Here is a 20,394-nt window from a genome sequence, read left to right as displayed (position 1 = left end):
CCCCGAAATTCATACATTGAAGTCTTAACCCACAGTGACGATTGTGACCTTATTTGAAAAGGGTCATTGCAGATATAATTAAATAGATTAGGATGAGATCACAGTACGTGCCCACCATAAGACTGACTGATGTCTTCAGAAGAAGGGAAAATTTGGACACAGACACACCAGTGGGGAGAATGCCATATAAAGAAGGCACAGATTGGGAACACAAACTTACACAAACTAAGGAATGTCAAAAACTTCCTGGAAACCACCAGCAGCTAGGAGAGAGTGTGGAGCAGATTCTCTATAGCCTCCTAAAGGAACCAACCCTTTGGACATGTTGGTCTTGGACTTTTAGCTTCTGAAAACAATAAATTTCTGATAAGCACGCAGGTTGTGGTACTTCATTATGGCAGTCTATAGCAAACCTAGAGAGCTACATACTTATCCTCACAGCTTTTCATGTTTCCTACCAGGGACACGTACCTTGACCTCACTCCCGCTGGACACTGTCTTGTTCAGCACTCAGAGTTCACAAAATTGCCTCCAATTTATTCTAATGATTTGCAATTATATGCTGTCAATATCTAACACAATCTTCCATCAAGTTACATAGCAATTAGATCTGACACTTTCCCTTACCTTCTGATTGCTCCTGTGCTTGGGGTGGCATTGTAGCCTGGAGGGGGTGGAGGAAACCAGGACTGTCTGTTAAAAAATGACATCAGTTACAAACATGGTGCTTGAAAGGCCTGATCCCACCTACATGCCTACCAGGAAAAGCTGAAAGTAATTTCGCAGTTAAAAATGCAATTAGCTGACTTCACCATTTCATAAATGCAATAGGAGATAACTGTCATATTTTCGGCTATCTGTTCCCTTTTCCCATTTTCTTTAATAATGTAACCATGTCTGAAAAACATAGACATTTCTTTAAAAGGAAAACTGAAAAATAACACTTGCTAAATTGAGGTAGTAAGTTCATCCATGCTTATCATCAACACACCTTTTTGCATATCTGAAATATTTCATAATAAAAACAAACCTTACACTCTATTCAATATCTCTCTTTTTCTTTCCATTTTTCTGCATATCTGAAGTATTTCATAATAAAAATAACAAACTCTGTGCTCTAGTCTAACAACAAACTGTCAAAATATGGTTTGAAAAAACTGTGATCAAACTATGACAGTAAGAAAATGAAAATCACAGCAATGAGAAACTCAATTATATTTATACACACAATTAGAAATATGTCTTCACATTACAAGACATACTTTTAACTGACAAACATAACTAAAGCCTCTGTCAAAAAGACTAAGATAGAGACCAAAGCGAGGCTGCTCCAAGGAGAGAGATGTAGCTCAGAGAAGGAAACACTGAGATTAGGAGTTGGCTTTAAATTCCTGAAGCTGGTCTATTCTTTGAGGCACAACAGGACTGCATTAAGATGCAGTGAGAGTAAATCAAAGAAGATTTCAATTTAATGTAAGCAGTGGATGCCAACCATGAGAACTAGTCTAAAGTGTATCACAAATGTGAGCCTTATTGCTGCTTCGGGGGAGTCCTCATTCCTGACCTGTCAGAGGGCACAATCTTGCACTGGGTAGGAGACTGATCAAACTGACCTTAAATTTCTCTCCCAAACTTATGACTACTTCAAACAGACAAAGGATCAGGGGGATATGGAATTTGGGTCCAAGAGAAAGATGATCACATTTTCTGCTGATACAACCATAATTCTGACTACAGGAAAATTAGAATCAGCTATTTCTCTCCAGGAGAATCACAGCAACATTATCACCATCAACTGGTCCAGCAACAAATATTGAGTAACTTCTCTGTACTAGACATGGTCTGAGGTGATGGTAAAGAAATAAGAGCATTTAAAAAGCTCTAAAGTTTAAAATGTATATTTTGTTTCATTTGCATAATGATTCTCTAGCACTGTGTTCTCTCGGGCATGCAAACATCACTTCCCTATCACATTCTGCCTCAAGGATATTCTATCACAGGCTTAGCTCCTCTAATCTGCCTGGCAGATAAATGGATCTCAGCACAGGCAGAAGAGGGGAGACATGCAGGGGAAGAAGGAGGAGGGGCCAGTAATCTCACACGTGCATGGATCCATGCCTTGCAATATCTCTACCCACTTGAAAATAGGGCCCACCCGATCTACAGACACAGGAGACCGCCACAATACAGGCTGTGTTCAGGAGCATGGCAGGTGACATAAGACCACATCACAGTCATCATTTCAGGTGAGAGCATTCCCTGCTGTAGAAGTTGATTAAAAGGTGCTACCTGAAGTAAATTGCCCTTTGGTATCAGGATGCTACTGAAGGAGGAAGCTAGGAAATGGGTATAGGAAGTCAATTAGGAACAGGGTACCCCAAGCCCTTAAGTCCACTCATCAACCTGATTGAGAAACACTGTGTTGAAACCAGGAGGGCAACATGCCTCCCCTTCCCCATCCCCCAAAGCCCTGGGCCCATTTATCAGTCTGGAAAGTTCAGAACACCAACACAATAACACAACACTAAAGCAATGAGCCAAGGCTAGTTGTGGGAAGGTAGGCTAGGGAACATAGGCGAACTCAAAGGGCCTGGGTATCCTAGGAGACCCCCATGGGCCCAGCCAATCAACAAGAGACACGATGCAGGGTCATCTAACAACCAAACCCCCACTCCTTGCCACTCCACCCATATAAGCACCTCCTTCTCGCCACCTCAGTGGCCATCGACCCCTTTCTGTTTGGAGAGCTTTCCTGTTCTTCCTATTCACCAATAAGTCTCTTGATTTTCTGTAACTTTGGTCTCGATGTTGAATTCTTTCCTAAGACAAGAACTGACAAAGAGCCCATCTGGGGTCCTCAGGCTCCTGGCCTGCTCCTCAAAACCCCAACTCACTATGGTGTCATCAAAAACATTGCTAGATATGCAAGCCCTAAGAGAATCAGAGCAAAGACTGCTTTTTTGGAAAGGATTGGGGGAAAGGACTTAAGTGTGAGGATCAGAATCCCTTCCTTGGGAAGGGAAGGATAGAACATGGAGGAAAGTCACAGCTACTTTTTTTTTTTTTTAACTTAAAGAACAGGTTTATTAAGAGAGGGACAGAAAAGTAAATTATACTTGCATAGACAAAAGCAGGCAGGAAGAGCTGCCCCAAAAGGGACAGTTTTGCTGAGAGAGAGGCCTGCATGGTGGCAGGCAAGCAGCCTTGAGGAGAGCTGCCTCTGCTGAGGGAGGTCAGTGAAGAGAAGTCCCGCATGGTGCAGGTCACGGGCAGGCAGGAAGCTGCTGCCCTGCAGAGGGACAGAGCTGGTGAAAGAAGCACCTGCAAAGTCACAGGTGGGCAGAAGGGAGTTCTGCCTACAGCTACTTCTTAACACTTTTGGGGGTGTTGGTGGATAATTTGGCTCAAAATTAATATATATAGATTAATAAAATAAAAAAGAAATGAATACAATAATTCTTGCTTAATGGAATATCATCAAAAGGAATATCATCCACCCAATAAACCCATCATACCTCTTTTTCTTTACCGGAGTTGTACCAGAGGTAGAAGTGTTGGTGGTGTTTGTACTGAGCAAACCTCCGGGTTGCCTATTGAATCACAAAAACAACAAATGTTCACATTCCGGAAACTTTTTTTTATTTTAGCCCACCTTTGAAATGTCTTATAGCCTATTCATATTCCTACCTGCTCTCTACCACAAAATGTTTCATTTGGAGAACAAAATAGTTCTTCCTTAGTTTATTTATTTTATAAACTATCAGATTCTCATCTTTTCTAAAACTGAAGGAAATGAATGATGAAGTATGCTTGTAATTGGGCCTCCCTGGGGTGGCGCAGGCGGTTGAGCACAGAGCTGTGAGGCTGTCCGCAGCCTCTGCAGCACGGGTTCAACTCCAGCTGGCCAGGGAGAATCCCACATAGCGCCGCAGACCTCTCCTGTCTCTCCCGCTGCTCCCCTCAGCAGTGTATTTCAGTCAGTCTGCCTGTTCTGTTCCCTGCTCTGTCTCTGGTGAATCCTTTCATACTCCCACGCATCTGGCCTGTACCCCAGTTCTTGCACACATAAATAAATAAATCTTAAAAAAAAAAAAAAAGGACGTATGCTTGTAATCCAGACCAATTCTGATGGGCTATAGAGTGTGTGTAATCCTAAACATTGTGACGAACAGAATGATATTGCAGTTTTGTTGCGTTAAAAAGTACTAGCTTATTTAAGAAAACATTGAAAAATCACACCATTTTTAATTTGTCTTTTGCATTTGTTAATACACAGACCTCAAAAAAAAAAAAAAAAAAAAAAGAAGTGATCCATGTCTGTTTCAAGTACTGAAAACGGTGATCCTCTATGGAAATGACCTTATTTGTAAATACAAACTTAAAAACTGAATTTTCAAAAATCTACCTTGCTTAAAAAGCTTATAAATAGCAGCAGTAGCAGCAGTATATTCCAGAAAAATATATTTCATCTATGTAGATTGTTAGCAAATCCATGATTTTACAACTCAACTGAGTTTTAGATATGATGGGTGTTTTGTGTAGTAAGTGAAATGTAGAACAAGAATTAGTCGCCATAGGAATAGGGAGAAAAAAATCTGTGGGGGAAAAAATTAAATAGTCTAGATTATAAGAAGAAAAAGAATCATTTATATTTTGGCATTTGGCTAGAGTGGAGCTCAACAAACCCTGAAATCTAGATATTAAATATTGAAACATTATGGATTATGTCAATATTTCTACAACTTAATTCTGTCTAACTAATGGGGACGTAGCTGTATTACAATAAAAATTTGGCCTCAGAGTAATAAACCCAGGTTTTTCTTGAACACATACAAAGAAATACACTTGGTTCTTGACATACAACCCCAGTTAGAAAAGTACATACTTTTTTGTTGTTTCTGGTGATTTGAACGTGGACAAGCTTCTGGTAAGAAAAAAAAAAAAAAGTTTGAGCAGCACAAAAGAATAAATGCTTACATCTATTTGCAATTGCCCGTGAATTTAAAATAATAATGCTTTATTATTATTATATTAGAAGTTAGACATTATTTGAGATAAAGTATTAGTATTTGGATAAATTTCATAAGGTGATTTATGATCTTTTTATATCTCACTCTAAATTCCTAGGGAAATTTTTTCCTTCAGAAAATCCAGTACCTTAAACTCAATGCTTTTATTTTTGGGGTTTGGTAATTTTCTTTAGCAAAAAAAATAGAAAATTAGCATTTATGTGTATTTCATAATCTTACCACCAGGATAACTTAAACAGATATATGAATATGGCAAGAATGAAGACTGGAAGTAATGAGATTTCTTGATTTTTAAGCTAGGCAATAAGATTTTATTTTTCTTTAATGATGAGCAGTATTTTTAAACCAGACAACAAAATTTTATTTCTCTCTAATCAAGAGCAAGACTAAAAGTTTTCACCCTGAAGTTTTTAGTTAAAAAATAGAGAACAAGAAGTTGTAGAACAGTGTTAAGTAAGATTAAGAATTGTAAGTAAATAAGTAACGATCATAAAAATGTCATACTTGAGACCTTCCCAAAGTTAGTAGATACTGGTACCTATTAGTTAGTCGGTTATCCAAGGTATTGGCCTTATATGTTTTAACAGCATCATTTCTGTCTGAGATCCTTTGTGAAGAAACAAGACAAAAGTCTAGATGAACATTAAAATTATTAAACTCCTTTCAGACCCATTTGTGATATAATAACCTCACAACAGACTATTTCTCTAATACAGAGAACTGTTTCAGGTTTTATATTTCAGAAAATATTGCATTAATAAAAGCTACTTGTGACACAGTCTATGAGGCTATTTCAATACAGTTTGCAATTTTTATTTTGCTTTCTCTTTTTCTGATAATTTCTTATAGAGGCACAATTGATATATAACATTATATTAGTTTCAGTTGTAGAACGTAATGATTCAACATTTTATACACTGCAAATAATAGCCAAAATAAGCCTAGTTAACATGTGGAATTTATGAATACAATAATTATGCTTTTCTACTATCCCTGACAACTCATCAAGCAGTTAATCTGTTGACTATTTTGTGTTTGCTATTGTTTAATAATATAGCTTAGCAATGACAGTACTTCCTATGTTACTAAAAGGCATCCAGTAGAAGACTTCAGTGATGATTTATAGCACGGACAATGTTTTATATTTGCCAGACTTGTTTTCTTTCTGAGCACACAGAGGCCATATTTCCCAATCTTCATTATAAGTTGATTGAGTTCTAGACTAAAAAATGTGGGCATAAATGTTGTTTGCCACGTCCAGACCCATTATAAATTCTCTTGCATGATTCTCCATGCTCTTTCTTCCCCTGCAACTGGGGTTTCGCTATCCATGCATTGAAGACAGCAGCATTAAAACATGGAAAGAACTTAGGTCACTGAGTCACTTCCTGGAGCAGAGTTGTCCCCACTCTTTCCGTTAATCACAAAGGACTCTGATGAAAGCAAGCAGTAATCTATTGCACTAAGCCACCGAGATTTGGGGGTAAGATGGTAACTCATCAACAAAGTCATTCCACCCTGATAAAAAGTGTGATAATTTACTTTTGACTATCACCCTGAGTTAGTAGACTCTATTGGCCATCAGAGGTTTTAATCCCTCTAATTTCAGTTCTCTTCTTGGAGAGTAGGTGTGGGGAAGGTGTATTTGTCCCTTGGGTGAGACAATACAAATTAAGAATCCTGTAGCCTCCATGCCAGTAGTGGGGTCTCATGAGTGTAGTCCCTGTTCCTTCCCTTTTCTCCTTCACATGGGACGGGAATGTTCCTGAGATATGATGCAGTCTTCTGGAGTACTCTGCCATCTTGCACAAAACTAGGATGTTTTCCTGAGTTGGGCTCAGGAAAACAAAAGTTCAACAAACCTCTTCTCTTGATCCATCCCACACTATGTATCTACTAAAACAATAAACTTCTGCTCATACCATCAACGTTAGCACAGTGCTTTATGTAAACCATTCCTGTGAAGATGGGCACTGATTTTACCTCACACTAAAAAAAAAAAAAAAATCATGTGGGAAAAGATATGACTTAGTTGGCACAGGTTAAAAATAATTTCAATTCTAGATGTCATTTTGACAGGTAACTAAACTATTGAATAAATAGCTCTAATACATGAAATGTCTATGAGTCAATTCACAGAGTTTCTGTTTATGCAACATAATGCCACAAACTAATAACCCTAGAATGCAAAAAGGAAGACTGTAATCCTCCAAATCTTCATATTCTCCACAGATGTTTCATAGTACAGGCAGTTACTTGTACCAAATCTGAGAATCCATGTATAAAAAACTCATATCTAGAGTGATAATCAGGCTAAAGACAATGAATATATACCCTGAATGTACTGCTTAGCTTCTAAAATGTTTATATCTTAAGGCTCTACAGTAAACCACTGTGATTACTATAAGTAAGATGTCAGGTAATCCTAAATCTTAAAGCTTAAATGTTCCTTGGAAACTCTGCTCAGACTTTACAGCTGTCTCTGAGATCCTTCTATATGATAAAGTTAATCTTGGGATACTGCAACTTTGGTATACTGAAAACAACAACCCATGTTAAGCAAACAGAACCTTAATATCAAATATTCTCAAGGGTTAAATATGAGTTCTGCTAAAATTAAATGAGGTTAATAAAAATACTAGATTGTAAATCTATGTGGACAATACTGCATGTAATAATAAAAGCAGCTACTTACTTTATGTGGGTCATTTTATACAATTTCCTTTACCCTTCAGAACATTTCCCTTCAAGGTAGGCACAATTGTTTATGTTTTGATGATGAAAACGTAATGATGAAGAAATGGAGTCTTGGAAAATGTGGGTGACTTTCTGCCATACAACTAGGAAGCAATCTGTCACCAAGGTCATTCTAGCAGGGTCCAATGTCATACAGCTGATCATGTAGTCTGACTGTACCCAACACTCATATAATAGGTCAACACGCCTTCCTTCAGCTATTACTCTTAACTTCCATTATCTCCTCTGTGCCAACAGGGGATAAGTTTATGAATAGTAATGAAGAGAGCTCTAAACGAGCATTCAATACAAACATTAATTTCTCATTTCTTAGGAAGATGGACTTTGTATGTCCCCTGAAAATGAAGATTCTGTCAACTTGTGTCAACTTATAATATGAAATAGGTTGTTTTAAAAGGAGTCTTGGAAACAGGAAATACATAAACAATATAATAAGCAATATGATTTTTAAAAACACACACAAAGGAAAAATTACACTTCCACAACAGAACACTAGAGGTCTTCCTAACCTAGGTTTTCCAATTTAGTCTATATATATCACAGGATTTGGGCCATCTCTGCAAGCTATGTCCACTATTATTATGTTTCTTTTGAATGTCTCATATTTTTATAGACATATGTATATTTTTAAAGTGAACTCTTCAAATGTAAATTCAGTTCTTGTCTCATATTCATTTCAAGTAAATGCATTATTGAAAAACACATAAAGCACACATGCACGAACACTGGTATATTTAATCATTTTCCTCCTAAAATTATTTCACATCTGGCATTGGAGTGGCCTGCATGAGAGAGTCCGACGCTGCTAACAGGACTTTCCTTTCCTTACTGACCCCTGTGTCCTTTTCCTCACTTTTATTTCCACACAGAGAATTGTAGGCTACTGTTAGGAGGCAGGACAGCCTTGGGCATTAGCTGTCCAGGATATTTCTTCCAAACACGTCTATAAACCCCCGTGTAAATGAAGGACATGCTCCATGACCTTATTATCGACGGTATAAAAGACAGGTTTGGGCTAGATTTGGTGGTTTTGAATATTTTTGAAGATTAGAATCATTCCATAACCTTTAAAAAATGCCTGAGCCCCACCTCAGACTAATTAAATCATAATTTGGGAGGTGAAAGGTGGTGGGAACCAAGGCATCAGTAAATTTTAAAAGCTTGTGTGGTTATTATGATTTGCATTCAAGGTTGCAAATGACTCAAGTAGTTTGCCTGTGAGGTTGGTCCAGCCCTACCTTGATTTACTTGTTATAAACTTCCAGACAAACTGCACACAAAGCCTAGGTTTCCCACATATCTAACTTCCTTGAGGCTTAATTGTTTCACTTTTAAATTCATTCCTATAAATATAGAGTTTCGTTCTTCTGTTAATGGTGCAATATGACAACTCACAAAGCAAAGGCAAAAGGACAGAAGTTATTTTCACACCACTTTACACACATTTCCATGGAGATGAGAGCTTGTACAGACACTTGAACAAACTCATTTTTGTTAAGGCTATTAATTACTCTAATGCCAAAAAGGTTTTACTTTCTTTTTTTTTTTAATTATTTATTTATTTATACAAGCACTGGGTACAGTCAGAAGCGCGGGAGGGTGAGAGAATTCACCAGAGCCAGAGGGGAGAGCAGAGCAGGCAGACTGATGAAGTACACTGCTGAGGGGAGCAGCGGGTGGCAGGAGAGGTCTGCGCACCATGTGGGACCCTCACCCCGGGGCTGGGGATTGAACCGGCACTGCAAAGGCTGCGGGCAGCTTTGCAACCCAGCTCAACTGCTGCGCCACCGAGGAGGCCCAAAAGGTTTTACTTTCTAAAGCAAAGAGCTAATGTCTTTATCTTAGGATGGATCAAAAATACTATGTTATTAAAATATACAGTGTCTTCATAAAGTAGTTGTGCAGAAATTGTTGTTTCTCCACACTTGCAACAGAAGAGTGAAAAGATAGAATAGAACAAAGACTTACTACTCACTTTGACAAAAATAACTACATCCTCCACTTAAATTGCACAAGTTCTATGCAATGTCCACCTTATCTATACTCAAACCTGTTTCTTTAGAATTTTTCATATCAATCTATTTGTAGCAGAATTTTAGGGAAATAGTGTATTAAATCAAAATTTTATAAGTTTGGAAAAAAAGATGCTTCAATCCTTATAGCCCGTCTGTGCCTGGTAATAAAGTCATGGTTCATGGCAAAGTTTGGTAAACACTTAAATATTTCCAGTTTTATAAGTAAAATTTAATACATGTTGTCCATTCTGATTACATGGTTCAAATGTACCTTACCTGTCCAAAGTGTCATCAGATCTGTACCGACTAAGTGTGGCTTTTGGCTCATCTAGCCCATTTGTTTTCCTATAGCAAAAATAATAATAACAATTACAGGAAGATCAAACAAAAAATAGTTTATAAAACCTATAATGAATGAATCTGGCAAACTTCTGGCCTTAGGTAGGAGATGCACATGTTGTGAAGAAAAAATGGATTTGGATATCCAAATCTTTCAAAGTTTTGACTTGGATAGAATAAATTATGGCACACCTAATTCCCCATGTTCATAAAGCAATTTCTTCTCTGGCTACAATTCTTTCTAACTACAATGAAACATATTAAATTGGGGATAAATACATTTAAGAAATAACACAACATGCAAAGTGGCTAATAACTAATGTATACTTTTGTCAATGTTGCTGATTTTTACATAGTAGGAACTCACAATCAGCTATGTTATTGGCAGTTTTAGTAGGGCCATAAGGCAATATAACTGGCTAACTACAAATTGCTTTATTTGAAGTTCAGCACCGTGGACAGGGTTGAAAGAAAAGAACTTGAAGCAGAAGGGAGGGGGGGAGGGAAAAAAAGAGAGGGAAACAAGAAAAGATGAAAAGAAGGTGGGAGCAAAGAAAGAGGTTAGCTACTGGGAGGAGAAAATGAGAAGGCTGATAAAATAGGGAGAGGTGAGGCATAAAGCAAAGAGTTGTGGAAGACAGATAAACAGAAAAAGAGGACAAGACAGTAAGAGACTAGAAAGAACAGAAATCATGATCACAGAAGCGGTGGAACTATCCTGATCAATCCTGATCAAAAAGTCCACATAATGCCTATGTACTCAGTGATAAAGGGACAGCAATCCCTTTGGGGAATTACATGATGATTTACTGTGATTGCATTTCAAAGCAGTTTTAAAGTTGACAGATCAAAGATATTGAACTAGAGAATATACTAAACCAGAATGTTTAATATTTAATTTCAACTTGATGTAGTATATTTTTATTAAGCAAATATTTGGGAGGTAAACCACATGCAAAGTACTATGCTAGTGACTATGAGGAAATTGTGAATGAAATAAATATGGACACTTTTCACCCAGAGCTAGAGAGACAAATTACACACATACATCCTACCATATAAAGTGGTTCTTAGTATGAAAGAAGTTCAAGTAAAGTGCAACTTCTAAGTTGAGAAGGCTTATTTTTGGATCAGAATCAGAGACTTTATGAATGAAGTTTGTGCTGGGATTTGGCAGAGAAGTAAATGTTAATATTTTCAAACAGAGGTAGAGGGAATAATGCCAGTTAAAGCAAGGAAAATGTGAAGAAAAATGTCTAATGTAATTCACCAACTTAAGAAAACAGAGAAATCAGGTTGATCCATCATGGTTACTGTGTGAATGCAAGCGGACCATTGTGAAAACCAAGGAAAAGCCACAGGTAGTCTGCAGAGTCACAGCCAGGCTGAAAATTGCAAAGTCAATTGGATACTTTATGCAGAGGGCTCTAACACTTATAGAACAGATCAAAGTAATCATCAAGTTGAAAAGGATTTAGACAAATTCATAGATTAAGGTTTCTTTTTTATTTTTTAAAAAGATTTATGTATTTATGCATATAAGAACTGGGGTGTAGGCCAGAGGTGCAGGGGGGTGAGAGGATTCACCAAAGAGAGAGTGGGGAGCAGAACAGGCAAATTGACTGAAATATACTGCTGAAGGGGGCAGCGGGTTAGACAGGAGAGGTCTGCTGCACCGTGATCTAACTTGTGCTGCAGTGGCTGTTGATAGCTTCATAGTGCTGAGACTTAACCCTTTGCACCACCAGGGATACCCTAGATTAAGGTTTCTAAAACAGACAGACTCAACAAGTCTGCTTTAAAGAACACACAATGAAAGGCTATCACACTTCTGTACTAAGTACCTCTTATAATAGACACAGGATAGAGGGCCAGATAAAAACTTGGGTCTAATAAATAATTAGGTTCTTCTGATGGGTGTGGTTGTTTGTATGTGTATGAGTGTAAATGTATTCTAATGAGAATATTATCTATTTATTTGATTACTCAGATTATTTACATCATTGTGATTACCAGTTTTGTCTATATTTTCTACTAACACTAATTGGCCTTTGTCGTTCTATTTGCTGTTGAGTATAATTTAGTAGTTTTCCACAAGCTTAGGAGCTTTTAAATGCACCATAAAGCAAGTATTACTGGAGCTGTTATTTCTGTATTGTAGGGTTCCTTTCTTCAAGGTTCAGAGATATATTATCTGGTCACATTTCCCATCAGGAGGGACACCTCAGTGGGAAAGCAGAGGATAGGTTATTGTGTAGCTCTGGAAACAATGTATCTAGAGAACCACAAATTTTGTCCTGTGGAAATTCATGATGTTATCACAGATTTTCCTTCATGTGCCCAGAACATCAGGGAATGCCTGAGGCTAGCCACAAATATTCAGCCTGTCTTGAACAAGTCTTCTCTCAAAACTACTGTCTTTGTGTTTCTGCTAATGATGTAATTTGTCTGAAACACCCACCTGTCCAAAGCATCATGGGAATTATGTCGGTTGAGCACCACCCTACCATAATTTTCATCGCTGCAGAAAAAGAACAAAATTAAATCACATGAAGAGTTACTAAAGTAATTAGTAAGCACTAACTAAGGGAAATAAGGGAAAGAGCCCTTAATTTTTGATAAGATTAATTCATTGCTCTTCAGGCATAGAAAAACAACCATGTATTTATTTTAACCAGTCACCACCTGAAAAAGCATGGTGAAAAGAAACAGGTTTGTCAGAACAAATTATCAATATTCTAATTTATTCCAAGAGATTTCCATGTTATTTAACAATGGGATGAGTGTTTGTTGTTTTGTTTTCTCATCAAAGTATGGAAACAATTGTCCATTTACCTTGTATATACTAGAAGAGTTTTTTCTTCAGGAAATCAAAAGCTTCCCCAAAATGTTTTAAAATGTCTGGACACTTTCATTTCATGGACTTGATAGTTTTTCTTGAAAAAAATGTAGGAAAATCAGCACCAATATTTGTAGTTAAGGAGGCTGATTATTCACAAGAGATTTAGCTGATTTTTGACCCAATGAACACATAGTTGACTCTGTTTGGTCCTTAAAATAATTCTGTGAATTACACAGGGAAGAAACTATAATATTAAATTCACAGATCAGGGAATTAATGATGAATTTTGTGGTTGTCTAAAAACCAAAGATTTAAAAAATGATGAAGAGGGTCTAGGGTCCAGATCTTTTTATTCCAGATGTTCACATTTCATATTGGTCATCCCTGCAATAGACCTTCATACAGAAAACCTCAAAGTCATGTTGTTCTTACTTTATACTGTGGATCTGAAAGTACAGGCAGCTTTGGGAAATGTCAAAACATGTAGTAGAGCCTTTGGCCTTGAGTCAAGGCAGACAGTAATTGCCTGAATTTTTTTTTTTTTTAAGTCAACCCAACCAAACCTGAAATACCACATTTATCTGGGTTCTGCTCCAAAACATTACCCAACACTCTGGAACCATTTATAATAAAGCTGTAAAAGAATTATAGTAGACAATTAAAAATAAAGATGAACTGTGAAACAGCAATACTTATAACAAATAGACACCCTCAAGGATCCCAAGAGAAATTTCCTTCTCTCTTGGAATCCCTTCCCTAAACTTGTAGGAGAATATTGGACAAAAGACACAGTCTTACTTGAAGAAGAATCATAACACATAGCACAGAACTGGATCAGTAGGGTTGGGGGAAACTCCAGAGTCAGTTTTCCCTCCATTCAGCAGCTGCCATGTCATCTAGACTGGCTTTCCTGGATCATTTTAAAGAGGCATGCCTGGCATCAAACCATCAGTCTTATCAATGGTAATTTGTTTCAGACATCTATATATTTACCCATCTGTGCAAATATTTGTAACCCATACCTTATGATCTACATTTGACCTCATTTTATCACAATGGAAATACAGAAATGGTATATTAGGCTCTGAGGGAAGTGGTAAATGTAGCTTCAGTGCAGGAAATGATTGTTGTCCAAGAATATTGACTTGTAAAGTTAGTGTGAATCTTTAAATATCACTTTAATCTCTTAAAACAAGAAGATTTAGTGCAGAAATTAAGTGAAATTTTTATTTAACAGGTACAAGTATGTTCCTTAAATAATCATGAATGGACATAGTGGAGAAACTTGTAATGTAGGATTTCTCTGCTTCAGCCTTATTGACTTTATAGATTTGAAAGGCTTTTTTTGTTATGGAGAGTGTTCTCCGCATTGTAGTATGTTCTGCAATATCCCTATTCTCTACCTTCCAGATGTCAGGAGTATTCCTCAGTTTTGACAACTGAAAATGTCTCCCAACATTGCCAAATGCCCCCTGAGAGCAAGATTAAGAACCACTGATTAAGAACCACTGGTTAATGGAAAAGACAATTAGACATGTTAAAATCTCCATCAACTAATAACTGAGTGCAACTGGACAAGGTACTTAACTTCTCTGAGCCTCTGATTCCTCATCTGTGAAATAAAGATATAACCCGAACCTTGTGTGGTTTTTGGATTTAGTAATGTTTAAATGTAAAGTGCCTAATATCAATCCTAATACACAAAAGGAATTTTTTTTCTTTTTTCTTTTCTTTTCTTTTATATATTTTTTACATCATTTTTCATTTTTGCACAATGCTTGCATTTTCATCTTGGTTATAGTCCCCATACAATTCCCACCCCCCTTATTTTGACCCTAATCCCTCCTACCCTCCCCCACCCCCCGTAGTGTGTCTCTGGTTTATAGCTGCTTGTTGATTTTGATTTTTTACTTTATTATTATTAGTCTTTTTCCTGCTCCCTTATTTAGGTTTTCAAAATTCCTGCTATGAGTGAGACCATCCGGTATTTTTCTTTTTCTTTCTGGCTTATGTCGCTGAGCATGATCCCTTCCAGCTCCATCCATGTTGCTGCAAATTGCATGAGTTTATCTTTTCATAAAAGGAAATTTTAAATATTTATCCATATGTATATAAATATATATCTGGACTGGACTAATGTCTGTTACAAATATCTATTATCAATGGGGTTACATGCCTATGTTTGTCATTTTCACCTTTTTAAATATATTGCTGGCAGAAGCAAGTCTCAAAGCAGAAAACAGTTTCTTGGTAGTAAATCTTTTCCCTTACAAACTAACACCACATTTACCACCTTTGTAATTGCTCAAGGTATATGGCCAATGGTGTTCAAGTGAGTTGGGAATTTATCCATTTCACTTGTGCATGTGGAAAGTTTAGATAACTTACTATTAAATTTGTAAGTTACGTGTTTGTTTCAACAGAGATGATCAGTATCATTAGGAAAGTCCCTACCAAGGAGTAAATATGACTTTTTGGAAACTGGAAAGTTATCTTTGTTGTCAGTTTATCAAGTAAGCACCAATGTCTATTCTACTCGTAAGAATTAAACCCACTTTCTCTAATGACTCACATTTTCTTTAGTAAGTGAATATTAAAAACAGTAGCGATATTCTTAAAAATCAGATGTAGCCAATTTATGCTTACTAAAACTTACCAAAAATTAAACCATGCAACAAAGCGTTTTGGAAAGAAAATATTCACTTTCCACTTGGTTGTTAGTTTCCCAAATAGAGAATGACTCTCTCTACTCATCCACCCACTCAATCTCTCCACACCCACTTACCGTTCTTCTTCAGGAAGCTTCTTTATCCAGCTGTTATCCTGTAAAAAAGCTCTTCTTTTGTTCAACTCGTAAAAACCCTGCTGCCTCAGTGTGGTCCCCCGAGTGGTACTCTTCATATCTATCCACAGGAAAGTGAAAAATCAGGAGAAGTAATTACCTAGACTTGAGTGTGTGTTTGTTGACTTGGAACTCTTGAGAGGTACATTTGATTGGCCAGCATCAATCTTCAAGACTGGCAAGTGAGTACTGTTTTAAAGTAGGATGTCCCGGCAAGAAAGAACAAATCCCACACCCCATCATCAAAGATAACATATAAAACTGCACAGGTGCCAACTGAAACTGCCAATGCAGCTCATGAGGCCCTGTCTGGCTCCACGGGTCTAGGATAAACCAAGCCAGGGTTTTGTGGGTTGCCATTTCACTCAGAGAATTATGGCTCAGAAATACACACAGAAATGTTTTCAAAGGGCCTGGTAAACAATAGCCACAAGCCCTGGTGCTTTTGATTATGAAACACTCAATTATTTGATTGCATGGGAGCCAGAAACAGAAGTTCACACAAAGAAAGGACATTTTGATCAATTTTTAAAAAAATCTTCATGCGTAAAAACTGAAACACTTTTTTCTTAAGCCTGAGTTAAGCAATGCTAATTAAATCAGACTGTGACCTCTAAGCATATCTAAATTATAAAACTAGGAAGTGTGAGTTGTTTTACCACATCTTTAACTTTTTTGGAGAAAGGGAAACATCATCAACGTTACCATTAGCTGTGGGAGGTGTTTTCCTCAAAGTGAAACTGGACATGCTGCCTCCCGTGAGGATCTAAAAGAAAAATGTGGTGGAGAGAACAGACCATTGACTCTGAGAATCTATAGGTGACTTTTGTGGCTAATGAGACATATTTTAAAATACTTTGACCAAGTCACATGATATGGTACAAAGAATATACGACATCATTCCACTCTATTTATTTTACAGAAGAAACGCCCACAGCAGTGGGTGTCCCCAGTGTTACATAACAAGCAACTGGCTGAACCAGGCCATCAATTTATTCATTTATTCAATCGATAAATAATCACTGAGTACCTATGGCATATCTGATGCTGAGCCAGAGCTGATAATAAAAACTTGAGGATGACAAATTTTGTCAATTTGGTCAGAGCCACAGGGAGACAGAGATATAGTACAGTCCACAGGATATATTCACAAAACTCCCCTAAGAACGGCTCAGCAGTCCCTCCTCTGGAGAAGCCAAAGTGAGCCCAGGCATCTTATGCGGGATTAGAAAAGAAGCAGTCAGAGGCATGGAAATCACAAGCCTGGGGAAATACTGGTGATTTTAGGCAACTACTGCATGGGAAAGCCCCAAGTTTCCTAGCCTTGATCAATTACCACAGTTACCTAGTTAGGGAGTTAAGACAATGTGTATTTCTAGTTTGGCTGGAACTGATTAGTTTTCCAGAACTGCATAAGGACTTTGCCAGTTGTAATGCAATCATCCCAGACCAGGCAGGTTCATCATCGGTTCAAGCAGCATCTTTGTTGTCTTAGCTGTTCTCATGACGTTCCCCACTGTACTTCGCCATACTTCGCCATACTTCACACCACTCCACACCACGCCACTCCACGACACTTTTCTGCTGCTGCTTGTTCTTCTGTTTCTGCTACTTGTTCTGCTGGTGTTCCCGTGACGCCACCCTTATAAGATTTGTCTCAGCCCAGGTGTGCCCACCTATGCATGCCCACACCCTGCTCAGGTGCCTGCCATCAGGCATGCATGTAGGACCACGGGATCGATCATTAATGCTAATAGCGGGAGGGCAGAAAATCCTGATAATTTTCACTTACCCTACATCAGTCCTGAGTACTTTTGCTTTCAAGAACCTCTTCCTTCATGAATACATGTACTGAAAATTATATTTTATGACTACTTCAGTATAGATGAATATAATATAGCTGGTTCCTTTATTATATACTCTTCACTTATTATTATTATTACTATTATTATTATATTCGTCCTTTTCTTTTGATATCTAAAGGAATTGAAATCGGAGCATTTGTGGGCCACTAACGGTATCTTGCACTATAAATGCTGACTTTTCTGCTTAAAGGATAAATCAGACTTGGGTCTCCTTGAATGTGGGACTTTCAGCTTTAAAATGGAAAAGTTCAGGCAAACAGAAGTGGTAGGTCACCCTGTTTTTGCAGAGTTCATCCAACCAGTGTACGGAGTGCTGCAGGGGCTTAGGTCTCAAGTCAGAAGCAAGTTCCAGGCCAGGTTTCTCACATCCAAGTTCTTTAATGGAACCATTTAACCTCCCTGTAAAATAGGGCTAATAAAACCTGCGCTGTACTTCATAAGGTTGTGATTATCAACTGAATAATATATATATAAATCACTTTGTTAAACTACAAGTGTGGTTCACACTTAAAGCAGTATTATCTGAGAGTTGTTTATAGGTATAGGTATGACAGGTATAATTTGAGGCCCCATCTAAAAGTCCCTATCTCCAGCTCTCTGATACAAAGGAATCTCCTAATTACTTGCCATAAGATCTTAAGTGCTAAAGAAACATTCCTTTGGATCAAGGTATTGTTTTTCCAGAGTCTTCTTTTAGAATGTCAGCTGTAAAGTAAGTGATTTTCAGGTTTTTCTGCCCTCCCACCATTAGGATTGATGATGGATACTTGTGGTCCTGCATGCATGCCTGATGGTGGACACCTGGAGTAGGGTGTGGGCATGTGTAAGTGGGTACACCTGGGCTAAGACTGGGCTTATAAGAATGGCATCGTGGGGATACCAGGAGAGCAGAGAAGCAGAGAGAATGAGAGGGAAAGAGAAGCAGAGACTGCCAGAGAACGCCAGAGAGCCCAGAAAGAGTGAAGACTTGCTGAGGGCTGGAGGCTGACAGGCACCCCTGCCTGCTGTGTACCCAGTAAAACCCCAATAAAAGCCTGAAAAGCCCCTGAGGGCTCCAGGACTCCTCCTTCACCTGTCTGCTCAGATCATGGAAAACCTGCACTGTACCCATTCCTGCCATTACACAACATTTCCGAAGTAGGCAAAAAGTAGTCTTGACACCCAGACAAGGTCCCCTTTACCAGCTTGGTGCTTGGCACTATGGGCTCAGGCTTATGCCTGCTCCAGGCATTGCCCTTAGCTGGTGGGACTGCCTGATTGCACATCCCCATCTACAACTTAACACCAGAGACAGACAGATCTGGGATAAAAAAGCTGAGTCCCTTGCCTCAAGGAAGAGTCAATTCTAAGTAAGTTATGCCTCACAGCTCATAGGAGTATGAAATCAAAGGTAGGCCAGAAGAGAACACATCCTTTCTCAGTAACTTTCCCTGCTCCCTTTTCTATTTCCCTTCTCCACAAAGCACACCCTGCATAAGTCATAAGCACCCACCTCTTCTAGGGAAGCCAGGCTAAGACTGGCAACCAACCAGTGAAACCAACCATGGTAATCAATTATTATAGTCACAGTGACCAGCAGCTGTTCATTCCAATACAGCTGAGAGCCTGAAGGTTTTAGTGAAGTTTAGAAGGATCTGCATTGCATGGAGAGTCCTCAAGGAGTTAAAAGTAGAAAGTCTATACAATCCAGTTCTCTCACTTCTGGATATTTACCTCACAAATACAAAAACTCTAATTCAAAGAGAAATATGCCCACACATGTTCACAGCAACTTTATTTATAATAGCCAAGCGCTAGAAACAACTTACGTGCACATTGAGAGATGATTGGATAAGGAAGTGGTATATACACAATGGAATACTACTCAGCTGCATAGATTAGATGCATACAATATATTATATATATATAAAAAAATCCTGCTATTTGCAACAATATGGATGATGTAGAGGTTATTAAGCTTAGTGAAAAAACTTAGATGGAGAAAAACAAACACTGTGTATTTCATTCATACATGGTACATAGAAAAAGCAAGTAAATAAACTCAATAAAACAAAAATAAACATTTAAACAGTAAGGCCAAATAATTGGTTACCAACTGGGAAAGGAGAAGATGGGAGAGTAAATCAGGTAAAAGGGGTCAATTGCATGGCAAAGGATAGAAGTGGACTTTTAGTCAGATTAGATGACATATGCAAAGTAGCTAATTATCACCCTACATGCAGTAGATGTGATAATTCTAGATGTGATAATTCTATGCCTCTTTGGCCTTTGAAAGCAGAAAGCAGAGGTAGGAGAGGTGTTGCATGTGGGGAGGAAACAAGCAGCCTTGAGTTTGCACTCCTGTGCACTCAGGGAGTGTGGTATTGGGCCTGGGTAGTTGTTTTTGGAGCTTGCTAACACATTAAAAAAAGGGGAGGCAAAGAAATATCATTTCTCAGCTACTATTGATTTTGCCTCAACCTGGCCCTGCTTCTCTGAATTCTTGGTTAATCTATTTCCCAGCTCTGGTAAATTCTTCTCTGAGCCTGTGACCTAAAGAATTCCCATCTCACTGAATTGAGATTCTGAGGTGGTCAAAATGTTGAATGTGTGTCTGATGGTGCATTTCTAGAATTTACATATTTAATCATGAGCAAAGGGGCATGTTTCATGGACAATTATCTGCTTTTTTGTCTGTGTCACCCAAAAGGCAAGGTATGTCCTG

The 20,394-nt window shown here is 38.0% G+C and overlaps 1 protein-coding gene across 1 annotated transcript in view; it reads right to left on the bottom strand.

Moving 5' to 3' along the window:
• The window catches only part of SCEL (sciellin), a gene marked incomplete at both ends in the record, with an annotated part of 103,362 nt that extends 86,789 nt beyond the window's left edge, over window positions 1-16,573 (bottom strand). Inside the window, 8 exons of the mRNA XM_084234903.1 lie at window positions 628-693; window positions 3,516-3,590; window positions 4,886-4,924; window positions 5,563-5,637; window positions 10,079-10,147; window positions 12,603-12,662; window positions 15,769-15,886; window positions 16,531-16,573. Of these exons, the coding sequence (XP_084091029.1) occupies window positions 628-693; window positions 3,516-3,590; window positions 4,886-4,924; window positions 5,563-5,637; window positions 10,079-10,147; window positions 12,603-12,662; window positions 15,769-15,886; window positions 16,531-16,573 (545 nt within the window). The remainder of the gene's footprint in view (window positions 1-627; window positions 694-3,515; window positions 3,591-4,885; window positions 4,925-5,562; window positions 5,638-10,078; window positions 10,148-12,602; window positions 12,663-15,768; window positions 15,887-16,530) is intronic.
• Window positions 16,574-20,394: the final 3,821 nt, after the last annotated feature.

This window comes from Talpa europaea (assembly GCF_964194135.1).
Source record: "Talpa europaea genome assembly, chromosome: 6".
NCBI classification, from domain to species: domain Eukaryota; kingdom Metazoa; phylum Chordata; class Mammalia; order Eulipotyphla; family Talpidae; genus Talpa; species Talpa europaea.
Note: the sequence above shows the minus strand (reverse complement) of the source record. Positions and strands in the feature narration are given on the sequence as shown.